The sequence below is a fragment of the Schistocerca gregaria genome, chromosome 8, assembly GCF_023897955.1.
Source record: "Schistocerca gregaria isolate iqSchGreg1 chromosome 8, iqSchGreg1.2, whole genome shotgun sequence".
In the NCBI taxonomy this organism is placed as follows: Eukaryota; Metazoa; Arthropoda; class Insecta; order Orthoptera; family Acrididae; genus Schistocerca; species Schistocerca gregaria.
Window position 1 is genome coordinate 433,406,807 of NC_064927.1, and position 22,746 is coordinate 433,429,552.

Here is a 22,746-nt window from a genome sequence, read left to right on the forward strand (position 1 = left end):
TCTCATTCTCCTTTCTCTTCTTCACACTCTCTTCTGTCTCCCTATCGTCCTCTGTTCCCATTTCGGTTAATCTATCCCTCTGCATCTCTCTTACTTCCTTTCTCTCATACTGTCGGACTGTCTCGTTCTCGATCTCTGTTTCTCTACCTCTGTCACTCACACTCTGTCCCTCTTTCTCACACTCTGACCGACTCTTACACTGTACCCTCCTACCCGACATTGTTTCCCTATCTTATCAATCTTTGGCGTTCTCTTTCGCCCTCTTGTTCTTTCAATCTCACTCCGACTATCCCTGTGTCTCTCTGTCTCACACACGTTCTCTATCCCTGCATCTTTCTGTATGTTCTCTCCTACTTTCTCTCATTCTCTTTCTCTCTCTGTCCAGCCCCTTACCTCTTATACTAACCTCTTACTCTCACTACTCTTGTCCCCCTCCTCCCTCTGTTTCTCTTTACCGCTCGCTCTCTCTCTCTATTTTATCCCTCTTCCATTATCTCTCTCAAAATATAATCCCCCTCTCATGCTTCATCACACGATACCACACTCTTTATCTCATCCTGTTGCCAATTCGCATTCCCTTTCCCTCTCTCTAATTCTGTCGTTGTCTCTCTCTATGACTGCCATTCTCTATCCCTGTGTCTTTATATTTGTTCTTGTCCACTTTCTCTCATTCCCTCTCTCCATCTCGCTCTCGTATAACCTTAAATCTTTTATTCTACCTCTTTCCATCACTGCCCCTATCAATTTCCTTCCTCCTCTACCCATCTCTCTGTATCGCCACCTATCTTTATATCTCTATACGTCTATCCCCTCTCTCGCTCACTGTCTATTACGAACTCCCTCCCGCCCCTCCTCTCACTATAATAGTAAATCCTACATGGCACAAACAGTAACAGAAGGAACGCCGATGTTGTAACGACAAGCAGAGTGCAGGTGCTTACCCTTGAGCGCGGACTTGTTGCTGTGCGGGCAGCGCGTGCCCTGGCACCCGCGCTTCTGCAGCAGCGAGGGGCAGTGCTTGCCGCCGTTCTCGGGCTGGCGCTGCACGGAGCGCGACCGCCGCATCATGCCGGTGCCGCAGTCCGCGTCGCACTCGGACCACGGGCCCCACGCCGTCACCGCGCAGTCCACCACTGCAACACCAAGCACCGAGCACACGCTCATCACAAACGTCGTCGCTGCTTAGGGAGTGGGGGATAAACAAGTAAGGTACAGAATGAGATTTTCACTCTGCAGCGGAGTGTGCGCTGATATGAAACTTCCTGGCAGATTAAAACTGTGTGCCCGACCGAGACTCGAACTCGGGACCTTTGCCTTTCGCGAAAGGCAAAGGTCCCGAGTTCGAGTCTCGGTCGGGCACACAGTTTTAATCTGCCAGGAAGTTTCATATCAGCGCACACTCCGCTGCAGAGTGAAAATCTCATTCTGGAAACATCCCCCAGGCTGTGGCTAAGCCATGTCTCCACAGTATCCTTTCTTTCAGGAGTGCTAGTTCTGCATGTTTCGCAGAAGAGCTTCTGTAAAGTTTGGAAGGTAGGAGACGGATACTGGCAGAAGTAAAGCTGTGAGAACCGGGCGTGAGTCGTGCTTCGATAGCTCAGTTGGTAGAGCACTTGCCCGCGAAAGGCAAAAGTCCCGAGTTCGAGTCTCGGTCCGGCACACAGTTTTAATCTGCCAGGAAGTTTCAAGTAAGGTACAAATTGAGACGTTAATCTGTGAAACATAAACTATAAATTAAAAAAAAAAGCGATACAAAAAAACCCTGTAAAGATAAAAAAATAATGAAACTTCCCGCAAGATTAAAACTGTGTGCTGGACCGAGACTCGAATTCAGGACCTTTGCCTTCGCAGGTGAGTTGGGGGGGGGGGGGGGGGAGCATTTGGTCCCAGCGGAGGTCACATGACATCTGATGAAGTTCATTGTTGATCCCTTTTCTTAGTTTTTTTCTTTTTAATTACTGAGACCAGCCAGCTCTCTGAACGAACACTCCGAGCTACTGTGCCGGCATACCATCTGAGATACCCAAGTATGACTCACGACCCGTCCTCACAGCTTCTGGCAGTATCTCGCCTCCTACCTTACGAACTTCACAGAAGCTCTCCTGCGAACCTAACAGAACTAGTGCTTCTGGAAGGAAGGATATTGCGCAGACATGACTTAGCCACAGCCTCGAGTATGTTTCCAGGATGAGATTTTCTCTCTGCAGCGGAGTGTGCGCTGATATGAGCACTTGCCCGCGAAAGACAAAGGCCCCGAGTTCGAGTCTCGGTTCGGTATACAGTTTTAGCCTGCCAGGAAATTTCCCATCAGCGCACTCCCCGCTGCAGAGTGAAAATCTCATTCTCAAAAAACAAAACAAAAATTCTGTTGCCCCTTTCACTTCAGTAATTTTTGATCCAAGGGTTGTCGCGTTGGAGGACCGCTACGTAAATAATTATTACCTACTACCAATAAAGAATCAGTAAGTGATGTCAAATTAAGCAGAAATATTTTCAAAAACCGGTTACCAATTACAAGTAAAATACATTTTTAAATTTAAACTACTGCAAACTAACACAAATTTCCATTTTCGAGACGTAAAATCGTTAAGACATTAACGAAACTCAGTTCATTTGCAAGTACCACATGTTCGATCATTAAAAAAAAACACCTACCGTTTCAAGATATGAGATGGTTCACGATGTATGACGCAGGGCTTAGTTTTCCCAAGCCATACAATTGGTTTTAAAATATATCGTATTTTATTTGCCATAAAACTCTGTAACTGAAGTATTAATAATGTATTCCAAATAGCGTGAATACAATATACAACATTTACATGTGTAGAACTCTAAATACACTGTGTTAGGGATTCATGTGCAGGTATTGTGATCATTGGTATCTTAATATGCACCCACTTTAGTATCTTGGTTGTTTTCTCTTTCTGCGTCCAACAGTCCTCCCACGAACATGTCACGTAATTTACTACCACATGTTTTGCGTGCAGTTGTAACTGCACCACGAAGTGGAAACCATGCGTTTATGGCTTGCACTTGTCACAGGTACTTGGAGATACTAACCAACCTAAAAACTTACTACTCTTAATCAAAATACAAACACCGTCGGAAGAGGCGTTGAAAGGCCAGCAGTACCGACCGATCAGCGTGTCATCCTCATCCATTGACACCAGTTGCGGGAACGTAGTGGTATGCGGTCATATTCCTGCAATATTTAGTTTTCGTGGTCAGCTCTGCTGCTTTTCAATCATGTAGCTCCTCAATTGGCCTGACAAGGGTATCCTGCTAGCCAACAGCACTCAGCAGACCCGGACAGTTACCTATCCAAGTGTTAGCCAAGCCCGACGGCGCGTAACTTCGGAGATCTGAAGGGAAATGGTGTTACCACTGTGGTAAGGCCGTTGGCACCCTACCACTACTCCTCATAGCTGTAATTATTAGTCTGCAGTTGCAGTAAATACCGATGTAATGTTGTTCAGTACAGTGCTCTTCCTCACGTGTAAACATGTCTGCACTTTCACCACTAACACAAAGCACATATAAATGCTGCAAAGAGCAAAACCTTCTAACGGAACAAAACAAAAAGTGTAGAAAACGGCGGAGACTACTTGTGGTGTTCTCTAGTGACCATTCCTTCATATGATTCTAAAATCAATCAATTTACTGAAGTACCGACCAAACAATATCATGTGTTCCTAGGTGCACTGTCCTCTAAAAACAACACCCTCCCCTACTATAGCTGTGATTCAACTCCATCCCCCTTACATAGGATACGCATCAGATACAACCGTGTCAGGAAAAATAAAAATGGAATGTAAACAACTTCCTGTTTCCTGCTGTTTCTTCAAAGTACAGCATAACCACTTCCTGCAAGACTTCGTGAAACTGACTCTGCTCTTTCCAACAAATGCTGCTCTTTCGTTGTGTCAAGAAGAACCTCAGATATATCAGGCTCTTTTTGAGTTGACGCGAGATACTAATGTGTGCATATGAAAACACTCTAATCTCCAGGTGTACGCTTTCCAAAATTCGTTGGCTTCTTTCATACCTTCCGTTTTAGTCGCAGTTGATGTTCGATAGCTCTAAGTATTGTGCCAATGTCGACATCGTAAAAGAACTTTAAATCGTTATTCAAACTATTTATATTGTCTGTAAGCAGTCAATAAAATTATTCTCGGTATATGATAGCACAGTCAATGTGTAAAATTCTCCAACATTTCGGATGCTGTTTCAAATTGACTTCCTCAGGGCCTTATTGCTAACTGGCAACGATGGCCGAAGCGTCCAACAATTTTACTCCTTCACAATGCGGTGACACACCCAGCAGAATTTTATTGACTATTTATTTTGTCATTTCCCTGTATACATAAATTTATGTTTGTACCAAGCTGTTGTGATTTGGTTCAGTAAACCCAACACACATCTCCACCATTCCAATGGTAGAATCATTGGTGCAGTTGGGAGTAGAGGAGATGGAGAGACGTATTACTCATCACCAAGAGGAACAAGCCGGTTGCAACTGATGTTAAAGAGGTTCAAGATGTGGACTGCACTCATCTGCTTCAAATTCTAGGCTAGAGAATTTCATAGCGTGTTGGTAAGAAAACCACAATGTTGTTTTTTTTATTTACTTGCATAGAACGACGAATCTATAGAACTGAAATTAGCATCATCTGGTATAAAATCTGAAGGTCAGTACGTACCAACCACCTGTGAATCAGCAATTCAAAAGATAGGCAGTGACAGAACGACTCTTTTTAAAATAGGCGTTACGGAGTGACCGTCGCAGTATCAACAGAAAGCATCTGTTGTAATGTCTGAGATTTCTCGAAAGTTAATAGAAATTTATAAAACTCGATGTTAATCGTCAAGAAACCACTGTGTCATGCTCCCACACTTCGAGAAATCATTCACGTTCCTAATAAACACGTATGTAAAATAATGTGCGTCGATACAATGAGATTTTTCTCTTTAGCGTGTGACACTGCTTCACAGCAGAAGGGCAACAGGTCAGTCCAGGGTCGCCAACTAGTAACAATAAAAAGTGTAAGGACCACTGACTCTCATAGTTGAACGTTTCGTTCTCTTCCTCAGCAGTAATAAGACAACGACGGCGTGAAAGTGCGTCGAGTATTCTTTCTGTAGGAGCAACTGTTGATAGCATTCGCTAGTTTCTGTATTTAGCCGGAACAAATTGGTTCCATCTCCTCCACCTGAGAGATAACTCTTATTAGTCAAGTCCGGCGCTGCGACGGCACGGACAATACCGCCGGGACGCGTCACCCCTAAGGATCTCGCGGAGATAAAAGGCAGCCATTGTTCGGGAACGCAAAGAACGCCGGCCAGAGACAAACAGTCACAACACGATTAATTTTCGACTCAGGTGCTGCCGTCTTTTGTTGGAGATGAAGTGGAGGAGCAAATGGAGGGTGAGTTCTGAAGTGAGAAGAACGGGAAAAAAAAGCAAAGGGCTAATAAGGAGTCGGATGTTTGCTCGAAATTAAAATGGCGGCCATCTCTCATTTAAATGGAGGATCTTTCCAACTGGCAAACGTCCGGTAACTTTGAGAGGGAAGAAATACTGAGGTTTCCAGGACGAAGCAATGTGGTCTATAATTAAGCTACTACCTTGCGAGTCTAAATAAAGTTGTTAACAATGACAGGCTTCAAATGATTGTCCGTTTCGCCTAATCATTGTTTCAGTACAAAGGAAAACCAGCCAAAGTTGCAAATTTCGTTTTTTTTATTTACTTCATGAGTAATTTTGAGCCGGGACCCATTTTCAAATCATCCAAATAGTCAAATTGGTGTTTCCACAAATGCAAAAACCTTGTAAAAAAATATACGTATTTTGAAGTGTAAATTAACGCGCTGTAACTTTTCTTTTGCACTTTGTAAAACGTACAGATTTTTGACATGGTTTTCATATTTTTCGCAACACCATTTTGACTACCTGGATGATTTGAAAATCGGTTCCGAAACTAATCATCAGGTAAATAAAAAAAAGTGAAATTTGCAACTTTGGCTGGTTTTCCGTCCAAATGATTTAGAAGTAGCTGGCCTGCAATTATTCCAGCATGTTGGTAGTTCGTAAATCAGTGACTGTATTAGTTAGGCTTATTGTGAGACGATTAGGTGTTATGATCAGTGTAATAGAGTTGATGTGCCATTCCTTCTATTATTCGTATGGAAGCATTGATTTATGTAGGGCAGTAACAAATAAACATTACGCAATTAGTAGAAGGCGCTTCCTACAAGACAGTTTTAGCGCTAGCGAGTATTCAGACTGAAACCAGGGCACACCGACAAAATTTCGTAGATTATTCAGGGATTTATTCAGAGTATAGCGGAATAAGGCAGCCGTCCCCTCTCGCGGCTCGTTACAGGATAATAATGTAAATACGATTTCCAGTACTTCGTTCGTTATCTCATTTATCACTGTTTCCGTGAAAATAACACCACAACAGCGAAAAATTCTGTAATGCGTTATCACCAAAACGTACAACACGCAGAAGAGAATAACCCAACACTCTCCAGACAAAACATGCGCACTGTGACTATACATGCAGAGCTTGGTCTACGGATGTGCGTATGTTCCCCAGACCACTGTTGAAAGCAGGCACATACCACCGATACACTGTGCCCATCATTTGCAGCAACCCGTAGATACGTTCTTCCAGCTTCCTACAGGTCGACAGTGCTGTTGAGCAGCAGCACATAGTCGCCGGTGGATCACGGTAGGTCCCGGGAATGAATGTTGAAAACACTGTTCAGCTCTACATTCAGCACAGTTTCTGCCAGTAGAGTCAAAACAGAGCACTCACTTACAGGCATCCCGAGCGCTAACTGATCGCCAATGTCTACGACAAACCACTAACATCGCAACCCCTCAGTATAAACTTCTTATTCCCTGGTGACACTGAATGAAGTTCTTGAAGATGTGGCATTTTTATTCTTCCGGCAATGTGCTATACTGCCATTCATCCAGTCGGTATTAATACAGGCTTTACCGGCACCGTGCCGTTGACGCACCGCATTAACAAGATGAGCGGCAGACAGGACTATTCAGTATGTCAATTAGGCTGCCGTAATTACAGAGACAATGCGGGTAATCTCTGAGACACAACGGGCCTGGCTGTCTCATCGTAACAAACATAGAGCTCCCCGAAATTAGGCGACTGTAGTTAGCAAGAAGGGACAGAGAAAAATTCTGAACAACCCGGAGTTCCCTATCACGAAGACATGGTACCTACAAACAGACTTAAATCAATGTCATCTTTATGGAAAAACTCCAAGGCTTCGACTGAGACAGCTTGGAGATTACCGAATTTGCTGGATAACCCCATCAAGAAGATTGAATGATTCAACCTCCCGAGGAAAGAGTCGAAAGCCCTGCTTGGTGGCTGGATGAGTCCCAGTAGACGCAAGAAGCTGTTGAGGACATGAGGCGTATCGGACAGTCCTGAATACGAGAGCGGCGAAACTCAACAAACTGACCAATTCGAGAATGAACTTTCACTTCACAGTGGAATGTGCGCTCATTTGAACCTTCCTGGCAGACTGAAACTGTGCTGGACAAGAACTCGGGGCCGGCAGGTGTGGCCGAGCGGTTCTAGGTGCTTCACTTTGGAACAGCGCGACCGCTACGGTCCCATGTTCGAATCCTGCCTCGGGCATGGGTGTGTGTGATGTCCTTAAGTTGGTTAGGTTTAGGTGGTTCTAAGTTCTAGGGGACTGATGACCTCAGATGTTAAGTCCCATTGTGCTCAGAGCCATTTTGATTTTGAACCAAGAACTCGGGACCTTCGGGTTTCGTGGGCAGTTGCTCTCCCAACTGAGCTATCCTGGCCGCCCGACTTGCCACCAGCCACCGCAGGTCGTACCTTGACAACTCCGTTGACAGCAATTGCTCGCGAAAGGCAAAGATCCCGAGTTGTAGTCCCTGTCCAGCATATAGTTTTAATCTGCCAGGAAGTTTCAATACGCCATTTATTTTTACGTTAAACGCTAGCTACAAGTGTGAAATAAAGGGCATACGTTATAACGTTTGTTACGAATATTGTTAATACGCTGTGCACACCAATTTACATGATAATTCCTATTGTTAAGTGCCGAACTAGTGACTAAATTACAAGGACGTAACATTTGGCTGCTTTTATAGAGTTAGTTAACAGTGTCACCGTTTCTCTAAGGGTCAGTCAAATGAAAACGAGACAGATGAAAAAAAAGTAGAACTATTTACTATTTCAAATGTAATCTTCGTAGCTCTTAATACATTTATCCCACGGTCAGTGTCTTCGTGGAAAAACAATTCTACGCAGAAGAGCACTTTCTCGTTCGGAATACTTCGACGGCCACGTACGTCTTTCTTCAGGGCTCCAAAAATATGGAAATCGCACAGGAAGGCATCGGTTTTATTAGGCGCATATGTAAGGGTTTTCTAGTCAAACTTCTGCAGCGCAGTCGAAGCAACCTTGGCAATATGTGATCGGGAATCATGCTACAACAGAGCGATGCCGTCCGTCAATATTCCTGGTCGCTTGCACATGTGGGTGCGCTTCAGTTTTTGCAGTGTGTCCACGTATCGTTGTGAGGTAATTGTGGTGCCATGTTCCAGAAATTTAGTCAGCAGCGGGTTGACGGACATCATCACTCAATTGCGAGATAATGCATGGGTTGCAGGATTATGACCGGTCACATGCTACCGATGTGGTTTTGAGTACGCTGCAGAACATTTTGCTGGGAAGCCCTTACACATTCTCCAAACAATCCCCACCTCTTCCCATGGGATTTCCATATTTTTGGCACTGTGAAGAAATACATTCGTGGCTTTGTTTGGGACGAAGAAGTGAGGCAACAGCAAATATTTTTCCTGACGACACTGACAATCTGACAGTGTGGAAAATGTATTGACAGTTCTGGCGATTACTACCGAAATAATAAGCAGCTTACTTACTTTTCTCTCAACTGCCTCGTTTTCATTTGACTGTCCATTAGAGTATACCCAGATCAATTCGAGCAAAGTATAAAAATAAAAAATCCTACTCACGCATCTACGTACATCCTGCGCAAGCCACCCTACGGAACATGACGGAGATTATCCTGCACCATTCCAGTCGTTTCTTTTCCTGTTCCACTCGCAATCAGAGCAAGAGAAAAAGCCTTAGAAGCCTTACTTCCTCTTATCTTCATGGTCCTTAAGCGAAATGCACTTTCGTGGTAGTAGAATCGTTTTGTTGATGTTGTTTGTTATGTTCTTCAGTCCAGAGACTGGTTTGATGCTACTCAATCCTGTGAAAACTTCTTCATTTGCAAATGACTACTGCACCCTACATCCTTCTGAATCTGCTTAGTGCAAAGGTCTCCCTCTACGATTTTTACCCTCCACGCATCACCCTGATACTAAATTGGTGATCCCTTGATGCCTCAGAACATTCCATTTCCATAGATATGTTTAGTATAGGAAACATGTTAATAACAGTGAATTCCTGAGGTGAAGAATCACTCTAATAATGTGAATTAATTCAGTGAAGATCGGCTCACAAAATTACTAAATTGAACTAAAAGAACTGTAAGAATTTTCATTGTCTTTTGATCTCAGAACATGTCCTACCAACCGATCCCTTCTTCTAGACAAGTTGTGCCACAAATTCCTCTCCTCCTCAATTATATTCAGTAGCTCTTCGTTAGTTACATGATCTACCCATCTATCTTCAACATTTTTCTGTAGTACCACATTACGAAAACTTCTATTCTCTTCTTGTCCAAACTATTTATCGTCCACGTTTCACATCCATACATGGCTACACTCCATATAAGTACTCTGATAAAAGACTTCCTGACAAATATATACTCGATGTTAACAAGCTTAGATGGCAAAAACATTTCGGGTTTACTTGTGAAGTTACCGAAATGTTTTTTTCCATCTGTCAGCTCATAATTTTTCGTTTATTAAATGGTTTGTATTGGCTGCATTTCATATTATATCGTTTTTCTATAGGCTGTGTCATTCAGTCCTCTTTGTATTTTCTATAATGGTGTTTTCATCCTTTAAACTGTACTTCTAAACTCTGATGTAGACAAAATGTTACCTTATCTGCGGCTGTCAAACAAAATATTGCCTTTCACGTCATGTACTGAATAATGTTCATCATAATATTCACCTGACTATATTTTAAATGTTAAGTAGCCTACTTATATTTACGGCTGCTAAATGGCACTCTTGGTGTAATGTTCACCTGCCCGCAGTTGCTAACACGGACGCCTCAGTCTGTTGTTACCTGTGGCTTTATATGTATGAAAAGCCCATGTATTCTGTTTAAAAAATTTTTGACTAGGGCCTTATTGTTTGATATTTATGTTATATCTGACATGTAAGTACTGTTTCTCTGTTTCTTTCTTGTATTATTAGTCAGTACTTACACTTTTATATAAAAAAATTCTTACATAATTTTGTACTTACGTTATAGGCCAATTTGAAAATTTAATTTGTAATGAAGACACCCGTAGAAGTGTCGAAACCTGGTCAAAAGACTTAAATTTTGTGACCGAGAGCAGCAATTGCTTAAACTTCACAGTGGTTTCCATTTCCCGACAGATCCTCAAGTAGAGGCAGTACGCACTCAGTTTAGCACGTGGCCCGATCGCTGCGATATCTGTAATCGCTTAACGAATCATCTGTGCGTGCGCACTTAAATATACAATTTTTTGTAGCTTGATCTTAAGACGCCAAACATTCCTTCTGCTGTTAACGGCTGGGTTGCACTCATTTCTCGTTTACGTTACAGCTTCTCATGTGCCGTTACGGGCTGTTTATCGCTCCGTAACTTGACAGGACTGTTCTCGGGACTCCCGTGAACACCTTTTACAACAGCAGGGTTCGGGCAACCCTTTATGGCCACCATTCGGAGCGGCCTCCGGGCAAGCCTGAGCCCTTCCCAGTTGCCCACAGCCTCCACCGTGCGTGGGCGGCGCTGCCGTGCCGTTAAAACGCGTGTTGGCCATACACACACACACACACACACACGCCCATACGCACATACACACGCCCATACGCACATACACACACGCACATACACACACGCACATATCCGATGTACCTGTACTCCCACCGAGCGCTCGTTACCTTTTCACAGCGTCGTTACGTCGCATCCTCACACTGCACATTAAACACCGCAAAAAGCAATAACTTCTCCCCAGCGCCGTCCATGAAAGCAAGATTAGGGAACACATTTTACGCTGTGCGCTATAAGCAATATCTAATTAGCCTGGCCGTGTCTTCCTTAGACAGTTGGATAGAAACCATTCAAAATGAGTAATTACCAAAAAGACAGAGTAAATAAGAGGTGTACACCGTGACGACAAATATGAGGCTAGCAGCACAACCTTCCGACGTGCTTTTATGTCGTCAAAACAAAGGGGTGTGTTGTAGGATGGTAATATGTAGCAAGCAAAAAGTAACGACAAAGTAGCACCCAGTCCTTACATTTAACAATTAAAATGTAAAAAAGATTTTCATTGATAATTTGTGAATTACTTACATTTAGGATTTCTGCATTGATTGAGACACAATATATTGAAAAATAGCCATTACAAGCGATACCTAGCTACAGCCTTAGAAATACTGTCATGTCAATATACGTACTAAGTAGAACTACAGTATATCATACATATGTTGTCCGCCCCGATAGCTGAGTGGTCAGTGTGACGGATTGCCGTCCTACAGGACCGGGTTCAATTCCCGGCTAGGTTGGAGATTTGCTCCGCTCAGGGAGTGGGTGTTGTGATGTCTTCTTCGGACCTGCTCCGCGAGGGGCCTCCAGGCCAATGACGCCAAACACTTATTTCCATTTCCATAGATATGTTTAGTATAGGAAACTTGTTAATAAATGTGAATTCCTGAGCTGAAGAATCACTCTAATAATGTGAAATAATAGCCCCGACCAAATTCAGTGAAGATCGGCTCACAAAATTACTAAATTGAACTAAAAGAACTGAAGAATTTTCATTGTCTTTTTGTAGTTTCTTATAGAAAATATCAAATTTACGTAAACAACCCATTAACTTATACTGAATAAATAAAATAACGGTAGGTACCATTGGAGTGCGTAATATCCAGCTCTACAAACCCTTACCATCATTAGTGTTCTGACATGATATTTTGAAGAAGAAAAAAAAAAAAAAAAAGTCGATCAAACTATTAACCGGCTGTACGTTTCCGCTTCACTTATCGCTTACTGCATTCCTTGCAGTGCTCCATCAGTATCCTTGGAAAATAGAATAGGTGGTACCTTTTTGGCTCTGTACTTTCTCTCTACGACGACGACATCCTAATGAAATCGTTCGCTATTTTCGTCGAAAATTGCTCTGCGATCTTCAAGAAACAAGTTGACACTGGCAGAAAGCAAATATGTTTCAGAGACGTGTCACAGCCGAGGTTCTCATAAGATGACAACAGGTCTTCCATATGTTTCTTATAATTTTGTACTCTCTTATTTCCTAAGCAAATGAACCTAACGTTTTAAGAACTGTCCCAAGTTCACTTCTCATCGCAGAGTAACATTTCATAAAAAAAATTTTGGCTCTGAATAGCTCTGGAAACTGCAGAACAAAGAAAAAACCCGCTTTCAATTTTGACATACCCATTCCTGGGAACTTTTTCCTCGAGTGCTTATAGGCCTCGCCTTTGCGTTTCACTTTTTCACATATTTTTCGAGAATCATATAAAAATCACTTTAGAACAAAACATAAAGACAAATTACAACCAGTACTATGTACAATATTAACTGAAGTAAGGTAATAAACTGGTGCGACAAGTGCTGGGATAATATTTTTCTTATACTGTTTTGTTCTTTATACATGCAATAATTATACATAAGTTGACAATGAATTTCTTCTGTTTTCCGCTATGGAGTAAACCCTTACCAAAACGCAAACCAAAGAAAGGTTTCAGGTTCCTTTGTGGTATTTGTTATCAGCACGATGGAACTGATGAGAATTGGGTAGTTGTATGCAACTTAAATTTTCATTGTTGCTCCATGTTATATACAGAAACTTGCTGTGCTCGGCAAGTGTTGCAATGCCTCTTTCCTTTCTAAGTAAGATAAAAGCAAACAAATTTACAAGTACAAAATAAACGCATGCGTCACACACACATATATAAATTTCACATTCATTTAGAGAAATTTTGTACTTCTACCAGTAACTGATTGTCCTTTGGAGGCTGACTGTTCTTTGTGCGTTATTGAGCTGTGTGTGGTATGGTCTTTGAAGCAGAAACGCTCTGCCAAAATTATTGTCTCGATGCAGTGTTTATTCTCACGATGTGCTTAACGCACTGAACAACGCGAATAGGCAGTTGTGTTTCGTAGTGCAAAAGTATTTCAAGTCAACGATTTACAGGAAAGAAATAGCTTCACCTTTTCTCCACGTAACTCGTTCCCGTCGTCACCCTAACCCCTATCGGTACTAATGGTATCTTTGTTCCACGGTATTTTACAGAAATAATGAAACACATGTACACCGGGTGGTTGTAATTAAAGTGTAGCTAGTCATGGAGGTCCAGTGCGAGCTGCAGTTATCATATGATAATGCGTTAATGCGGAATCAGTTTACGCTGGGGAAGAAGGTTAGTTTCAATTTTAGCCACCAGGTGCAAATCGCACTATGAATGTAAGAAAGAGGTACAGAAATGTTTACATACGTAATTAAAACCACCTGGTACCAAATCCTGTTGAAATTTCGCCACGTGTCTGTGAATTACGCTTCTGTATCGCCCCTTTCCACCCCAACCTGAGCCACTGAGCCATAGAGGCGATAGGTGCGTCTTCGTTTCCCGATAGCAGTTTTGGTAGAAATTCCTTCAGGCAACACAAAGATGCTGTGTCGTTATCTCTGCAGTAATTTCCCCCCCCCCCCCCCCCCCCGAAAGAAAGCTCGAGGAGTGGTGGTTCATCGTGGCTCGTAGCTGTCACCAATAAGACTAGCGACCCCGAAAACTATGGACTCGATAACGGTCGTTATTGAATATTTTTACATGCACATTTCATCACCACCACCCACACGCCTAGCGGTAGGGTGGATATATTACACCTACAACTTTTTGTAATAATAATTATACGAATATTGAGACATTAACATACAAATTTTGACTGCAACTCCTCCAGATGTTCTTGAGTTAAGATACTGTGTCACCCTCTTTTACCCTCACTCCTCTGGGTCGTAGGTGATTTCTACTCCAAGAGAAACCTCCGTGGATCTCCGCAAAACAACCTCGATAAAATTTCATCTCACTGAACAGTATAGGAACACACAGAAGACGAACAAACGAAAACTCATTTTTGTACGAGGGTGAGTCAAATGAAAACCTTAATTTTGTAATAACAAATCGAAATTTCGTGCCGTTATCCTATAACTTGGTAAGCGTGCTACAAACAGCGTTCAGAATGGCCTGTAGGTGGCAGCGTAGTGTAGATGCCAACATACAGTCGCAGTATCAGTATAAAGATGGCCGCCCCACTTGTGGCTTGCCGCCCACGAAAGAACAGCGTTCTGTTATTCGGTTTTTGCGTAGTGAAAGTGTGAAACGTATTGAAATTCATCAACGAATGGAGGTTCAGTACGGTGATACATGTTTGTCACAGCAGCAGGTCTACGAATAGAGCAGGAAGTTCGCAAGTGGTGTGACTTCAGTGGAAGGTGCTCCTCGTCCAGGTCAGGCACAACGAGCTGTGACTCCACAGAACATATCAGCACTTGAAGCGGTAGTGAAGAAAAACCACCGAGTGACACTGAATGACACTGCAGCATGTTTACAGGTTAGTAATGGGTCAGCACACCACATTGTGCATGATGTTCTCCAGTTTTACAACGTGTCTGCAAGATGGGTGCCACGGCAGCTGACACCTGAAGTGAAAGAACGACATTTTGATGCTTGTGAAGAACTTCTTCGGCGCTTCGAACGAGAAAGTGATGGCTTCCTTGCAAGAATCGTTACTAAGGACGAAACCTGGGTTCACTTCCACCAACGGGAAACGAACAGAGCAAGCAAGGAATGGCGCCATTCCTCATCACCAAAAGCAAAGAAGTTTCGAACAGAACCATCAGCAGGGAAGGTTATGCTGACCCTCTTTTGGGACGAAAAAGGCGTCATTTTGGAGCATTACATGCCTAGAGGGACCACTGTCACCAGTGCATCATACACAGTATGGTGTCACCGCCAGATACCACACTTGCTAGGTAGTAGCCTTTAAGTCGGCCGCGGTGATTGCAGACCGAGCGCCGCCACACGGCAGGTCTAGTCTAGAGAGACTCCCTAGCACTCGCCCCAGTTGGACAGCCGACTTTGCTAGCGCTGGTTCACTGACTACAGACCCTCTCAATTGCAGAGACGACAGTTTAGCATAGCCTTCAGCTACTTCATTTGCTACGACCTAGCAAGGCGCCATATTCAGTTACTATGTCTTCTGAACAGATAATATATTGACTCATGTACCGTCAAGAGCGACGTTCATCATTAATGGATTAAAATTAAGTATCAAACAAATTCCGACCGCTTTCTGAATCCCAATTCCTTGTCATGTTCGAGACCTCACGCCAGTATAGATCTTCCCTCCTCACGCCAGCCTGCGTGAGCTAACACGCGTGCATTTCGGCCTCCACTAGTAACACGGTGTTGGCTCTTCTGCCAGCCCAACACACACATCTCCTATAAAGTCATCTGCGGCTTGCAGTCAAATCAAAGCGACGTAGATTGCTGTCAGCAGGTGTCATTTTGCAACATGACAACGCAAGGCCCCACCCTACCCGTACAACAGTTGCAACAATCACAGACCTGCATTTTGAGTGTCTTCCTCATCCACCATACTCACCTGACCTTGCCCCAAGTGATTTCTATATGTTTGGACGACTCAAACACGCAATGGGAGGAAAGAAGTTCTGTTCTGATGAAGAGGTACGCCACGCGATGCATGAGTTGTTGTGTGGACTACCAAAAGAATTTTTTTTCTAAAGGAATTCATGCACTTTGTAAGGGATGGAGGACTTGCATTGAGTGTGGGGGAGATTATGTTGAAAAGTGATACAGCTTTGTACCACTGCTGCACAATAAGTAATATTTAAAAAAATATTTAAGGTTTTCATTTGACTCACCCTCGTATATTAGATGAATGCCCCTTCATTGCGGAGGTCGAACTACCCACAGTCAGATGGGACGCATAAAAGGATTGTAAACTTTTAGCTTCATATATTACATTTTTCCAGTATCCTGCCCATGAACCGACGTCTGTAGTACGTCGTTATCCGTACCAACGATATTTATACCACCACCCAAACATTTCCAGTACGGTTTCCCTCTTCCCAACTCTCATCTAGGTATGTGCAGGAAAAATTGTTCTGGTTTGATTTAGCTAGTCTGAAGCGCGTTAACAGGAAAGCGAAGTAAAACAGTGGGAGATGTTACGAGATTAGGAGCGCTGGGCAGAGTTGAGGGTTAAAGTAGTGGGATTAGGCAGCGGACACGGGCGTCAGCTGACGGCCAGCGCGGCCGCGTCCCACGTTAAGCCACCCGCCTGGCTGGCTGGCTGGCTGGCTGGCTGGATTGCAGCGACCGGCCCGGGCGCGCACTCGGCGAGTGCTTTCCCCTGTTAATGGCCGCCTTTCATTACGACACTGCAGTGTTAAAGCGCTCCGTGTTGCCCGGTGTAAAAGAGATAGAAGACAGCGCGGATTCATTCGACTGAGTACTCGCCAAGTCACACGAAATCCCCGCCATTCTTTGCATCACATTGTCCGACCTAAAGAAACGAGGACTCGAATTTAAGAAGATTCTTCTTTTTCTCCATTCTCGGCAAGGAACTCGGGCAACGTTGGGTACAAAAGAAGTGTCCGAAATACAGAGAGACGAAAGACGACGGAGTTCAAAGGCCGGCGGGCAACCTAGAACAACTGCAAAAAATCAGGGAAGTGCAAGAAGTACTCGAGCACTAAGGGTTCCCTACAAAATTGCTTTTATACATAGTTCATCCTTCACGGGAACTGAGAATTACGACGATTTTTGCCCGTATCGGCCTAGATATCTGTCCAGGGAATCTAAGGACTTCCTGGAAGGAAAAAAAGTATTTTTTCGTGTAATACAATTACAAATTAACAGTCTTCGCATGTTATTCCTTTGCTTGTACTGCGAAACTTGATTCTTCCCAAATTTCATCATTCTAGGTCAACGAGAAGTACCCTACAGCTTTTTATGGGTGAGTTTTAAAGTATCAAAATACAGAGGGGTCCAAAAAAATGTATCCACTGCTTAGAAGTCCATGACTTGCAAACTAATTGACGCAGTTGTCTCATTTTAGGTGAAAGTGTAGCTTAAAGTCAAATTTAAAGGTATCACTGTAGGTGTTCGAAATGGTCACCTTTAACATCCAGACACAGACGATGCCACCCAACTGCAGCACGAACTACTGACTGCAACGTGTTCAGTTGGATATTTGCACATTAATGTACGATTCTCGAAGTCCGTCCAATGTGCGTGGCTTTTGTCTACAAACGACGTCCTTTAGTGTTCTCCACAGGTAAAAGTTCAGAGGAGTTAGGTCTGGGGAACGTGGTGGATACTTCACAGCACCTCTACGGCCTATCCATCTTCCTGGTAGATTTTCGCCGAGATACGCCCTGACACGATTTTGGTAGTGGGCTGAGGCACCATCTTGTTGAAAGTAAACTCTTCCGTCTCCATACAAGTCTCGGGTGGCAGGTAAAATGGATGTCTGAAGCTTCTGAAGTTACACCTCACCGGTAACTGTGCCGTCAAAGAAGAATGGCCAAATCAAGCCCCCGTAAGATAACCCACACGACACATTTACTCCTAGCAAATTCACGACTTTGTCTATATGGACGTTCGGATTTTCGCCGGCCCAGTAGATGCAATTGTGGAGATTTACTGTACCATTGAGTTTGAACTGTGCCTCATCAGACAACACAATCATCTCTGCAAACTCTTCATCGTTGTGCACCATGTAAGTAAACCACTCGCAGTACTCCATTCTATGATCTGGGTCGTCCTCGTTCATTGCGTGTAGCAGTCTTTTGATGTAGCACTTCCACTTTGCTGTCTTCAAAATTCGCCGAACACTTGAGCGACTCAACCCAGTTTCACGGGCACACTGTCTCACAGACTTCTGTTGTGAGCGAGTGAATTGTTGTAACACACGACGGGAGTTAGTTGGACTTGTTACTGTTACAGGTCGTCCAGATCGTTGTTTGTGTACATCTTCTTCGGCTTCAAATTTGCCTCGAATGTGACGAATTGTTAAACGTGTCGGTGGCTCTGTTTGATACTCATTTCGCCATTGCCGTTGAATCTCATTAATGTTCTCGTACTTAAAATACCACTTCAAAACTGATTTCCTTTCATCGAATGTAAGCCATGTTTACTCGAGTACCTAGGTGCAACTAAGAATAAAACACTGACCATCTGGCGACTGTCTACTGACAAAACAAAACAACGCAGTACAACGCTTGTGTGGCGATTACCGGAAGTACAAACTATTACACTACCAAAGATGAGACAATTCCGCCAATTAGTTTGCCAGTTATGGACTTTTAAACAGTTGAAACCTTTTTTTTGGACCCCTCTGTATATTACATATATGGCTGTATATTCTGATTCCATTGACGTAGCTTCAAATTTTTTACCTCCGAGAGACCGTATGTGACATAAATTTCAACTTGACACGTCTACCTGTTCCTGAGGGAAAGGGGTTTTGACAGTCGGACAAAGACAGATGGACAACGAAGTGATCCTTAACTACAGAACTCGTCGTTAAAATTACACTGCAGGTCCAAAGAAACTTGTATGGGAATGCGTATTCAAGTACAGAGATGTGTGTGTGTGCGTGTGTGTGTGTGAATTCCTAAGAGACCAAACTGTTGAGGTAATCGCTACCTTAACTTAGACACGACTTAAACTAACGTATGCTAACAGCAACACACACACACACACACACATACGCGCCTGAGGGAAGATTCGAACCTCCGGCGGAAGGGACCGCGCAGTTCGTTACATGACGCCTCAAACCGCGCGGTCGGCAACGCCTATATGAGACAAGTGTCTGGCGCAGTTGTCAGATCGGTTACTATTGCTGCAATAGCATGCTATAAAGATTTAAGTGAGTTTGACCATGGTGTTGCAGTTGGCGCACGAGCGATGAAACACAGCATATCCGAGGTAGCGAGGAAGTGGGGATTATCCCGTAGGATTATTTCACGAGTGTACCGTGAGTATCAGGAATCCGCTTACACATCAAATCTCCGACATCGCTACGACCGGAAAAACATCCTGCAAGAACGGTACCAATGACGGCTGAAGAGAATCATTCAACGTGACAGAAGTGCAACCCTTCCGCAAATTGCTGCAGATTTCAATGTTGGGCCATCAACAAGAGTCAGCGTGCGAACCACTTAACGAAACATCATCAATATGGGCTTTCGGAGCTGAAGGCCTGCTCGTGTACCTTTGACGTCAATGTACAAACTGTGTATCTAATTTACAGAATATCACAGAAGATGCTTTGTAAATAATAGCGAAACGCGTCTGGTGTAATTCTTTTGAATTAGATTGCAGTCAGCTCAAGACATATAAACTTTAATAACAGATGTTAACAGCTGCTGTGGAAGATGGCCACACAAACAAAAATATTTCCTTAACAACCGTTGATCCCTTTGCGTGGCCTACGCTTTTTCGCTGTAAATCGACGGTATGGTGAAATGCGACAGGTCATCATCCACCGGTTATAATATAGCACTGGTTCCGAGCCGCTGCACTTAGTCCCAACATGCTCTACGTTCGCTGACGTACAGACGACTATACAGGGTGAAAAGTATTTAAACCGACACTCTGGGAGGTTGTAGGGGACATCAAAACAAATATTTTTCCCTAATGTCATTTTTTCCTATGAGGCGTATTTAAACCGGTAGAGGAAGATCCTCTGGCGGCAAATTAATTAAACCAACAAACACTCTTCCATTTTTTTTCAGAACAAGAGACAACACCCAATTTAAATTACAGTAGATTTTCAAAAATACCTCCATTGACACGTAAGCAAAGGTTACTCTGTCGGTTCGTGTTCTGTCTGACACGGGCAAAAATCCCAGGAGTATCCTCAACTGTTCCTGGGCAACCAGATCCTCTTCTGATGTAACAGGGTTGTGTAAACAAGGTTGCGCATCTCTCCCCACAGAAAAAAGTCCAGAGAGCGCATATCTGTGGATCGAGCAGACCATGGTACAGGACCACCTATGCCAGTCTACATTTCTGGTAACCGTCGGTCCATGAATCGACGCACACGACGACTGAAATGTGCCGGCGCTCCGTCGTGTTGGAACCACATGCGTTGTCTTGTAGGGAGCGGGACATCTTCCAGCAATTTTGGCAGTGCTCTGGCGGGAAAATTGTAATAGTGCTTGCCATTTAATGGCCTAGGTAGCAGATACGGCCCAATTAAACAGTCCCCAACAACGCCGACCCACACATTAACGAAGAACCACACTTGATAAGCGCTAGTAACTGTGACATGTGAGTCATCCTCACTATAAACATGCGAGTTGTGGATGTTGAAGACTCCATCATGTTCGAACGTTGCTTCATCGGTAAACAACGCAGAGGATGGAAATGTAGGATGCATTTCGCACTGTTCCAGGTACCACTGGGTGGATAATCAACTGGTTTCAGGTTGTGGACACGCTGTAAGTGAAATCGACGTAACAGTTGCTCCCGAAGCACTGTTCTTACATTCGTCTGATTCATTCCCATGTTACGTGCAATTGCACAAGTGCTGATAGAAGGATCCCGCTGCACATGCTGCAAGACAACTTCTTCAAATTAAAGAGTTCTCATCGTGCGACGGGGTCCCTTTCCAGGTAATCTGCTAAATGACCCTGTTTCACGCAGACGTTGGTACACAGCAGAATAGGTCGTATGATGCTGGGTACGGCGATTAGGATATTGTTGTTGATAAACCTGCTGTGCAGCTCGTCCGTTGTGGTGCGCTACGTAGTACGCACCAACCATGTCAGTGTTCTCACTCCAGGTGTATCGCTCCATTAGTGAACAGAGGCAATGCACTACTATACTGGTGGACAGCAGCTACCTCCAACTGAAGAGACAGCACCCTACCTCCAACTGAAGAGCGTAGTACGGCCTCTAACAATTGAAGAGCGTAATACGGCCTTGACCAGTTTAAATAATCCTCACAGGAAAACATTACATTAGGGAAAAAATATTTGTTTTGATGTCTCCTACAACCTCCCAGAGTTTGTCGGTTTAAATACTTTTCACCCTGCAATGATGGCCGGAAGGTTATGACAGTGTTGGATTACGCAAGCAGCGTCTGCTAGCACCTCCGGAGAGCCTGGCCATTCCGCAACTTGTCGGCGGCGTCAGGGCGGTACTAATTCAGCACCGCAGCCGTAAATTGGTTACGTGGCGGCAAATTACTATAAAACAAGCGGGGAAGAGGTCGAAGGCCGCCGAGGGCCGGCCGCTAATGGCCGTTAATGAAATTCTTGGCTTAATTCGGGGCCGTGATTCGCATTCCGGCGGCCGGGCCAGCCACCTGTCCGGCAGAGCGCCAGGCGAGAAGCAATTACCGCGCAGGCATAGGCTTGGAGGGGGCGCCAAGCTGCTACACAGTACAATAGCGGCTCGCACCGGGTGCCGGGGACAGCCACCTGCAGCTCCTGCTAGCGCTCGCGCGGGACATAAACACCCGCGAGCACTCTATACAACTGGCAGGCAGATATCAAAATGAAATTACAATTAAATGAACACACTTAGCTGCTTACAGGTATTGACATACGTCAAAGGGGCAGATGAAAATGTGTGCCCCGACCGGGACTCGAAGCCGGGATCTCCTGCTTACATGGCAGACCTCTATCCATCTGAGCCACTGAGGACACAAAGGATAGCGCGGCTGCAGGGATTTATCTCTGGCACGCCTTGCGCGAAACCCACATTCTCAACGTGTTGCCCCGCACTGCATTCGCAGTGCCCCCGCACATTATACTCATTACTCGCGGCGCGTTGCCGATTCCCGTGAGAGTTCGGACACTGTTTTTGCATTCGCACAAAAGAAGAAGATGGTCAAGTGGCCGGTGATCCTTAACTAAGATGGCATCTGTTCTTTCGGACATGTCTGAAAGAACAGATACCATCCTAGTATATAGATATCAAGATGTCCATCTCGTGGTTTTTGTGGAGCTCGAAAAAGCTTACGACCGATGCCCAGTAAGTCCATTGTTGCATCGTATTGGGGCGTAATGTGTCCCATAGTATGCAATCTACAGGGCATATATGAGGACATCAAGACAACTGTTTTATACATCTTTTGGATCTACAGCTGTGGTTTTTCTTCCCATGCTAATAGTTGAATTACAAGATATGGGATCCGCCTTTTATGCAAAAACAGTTTTTTTTTTCAGTTCACCCAAAAATGTTTCGGCACCTCTGTGTCATCGTCAGTGGGTTTTGCTTTTTGAACACTGTAAAAAGTGAACATATCTTAGGTTGAAACTGATCTAACAAAGTGAGGCCTAAGGAACGTTTTTGTTCGTTTTTGCCTGCAGCTCGTGGTCGTGCGGTAGCTTTCTCGCTTCCCGTGCCCGGGTTCGATCCCCTGCGGGGTCAGGGATTTTCTCTGCCTCATGATGATTGGATGTCGTGTAATGTGCTGAGGTTAGTTAGGTTTAAGTAGTTCT

The 22,746-nt window shown here is 44.1% G+C and overlaps 1 protein-coding gene across 1 annotated transcript in view; it reads right to left on the minus strand.

The window, feature by feature from the left end:
• LOC126284252 (somatomedin-B and thrombospondin type-1 domain-containing protein) overlaps positions 1-22,746 on the minus strand; it is a 1,271,181-nt gene that overhangs the window by 312,665 nt on the left and 935,770 nt on the right. The window contains exon 2 of the mRNA XM_049983051.1: positions 942-1,133. Within this exon, the coding sequence (XP_049839008.1) occupies positions 942-1,133 (192 nt within the window). The remainder of the gene's footprint in view (positions 1-941; positions 1,134-22,746) is intronic.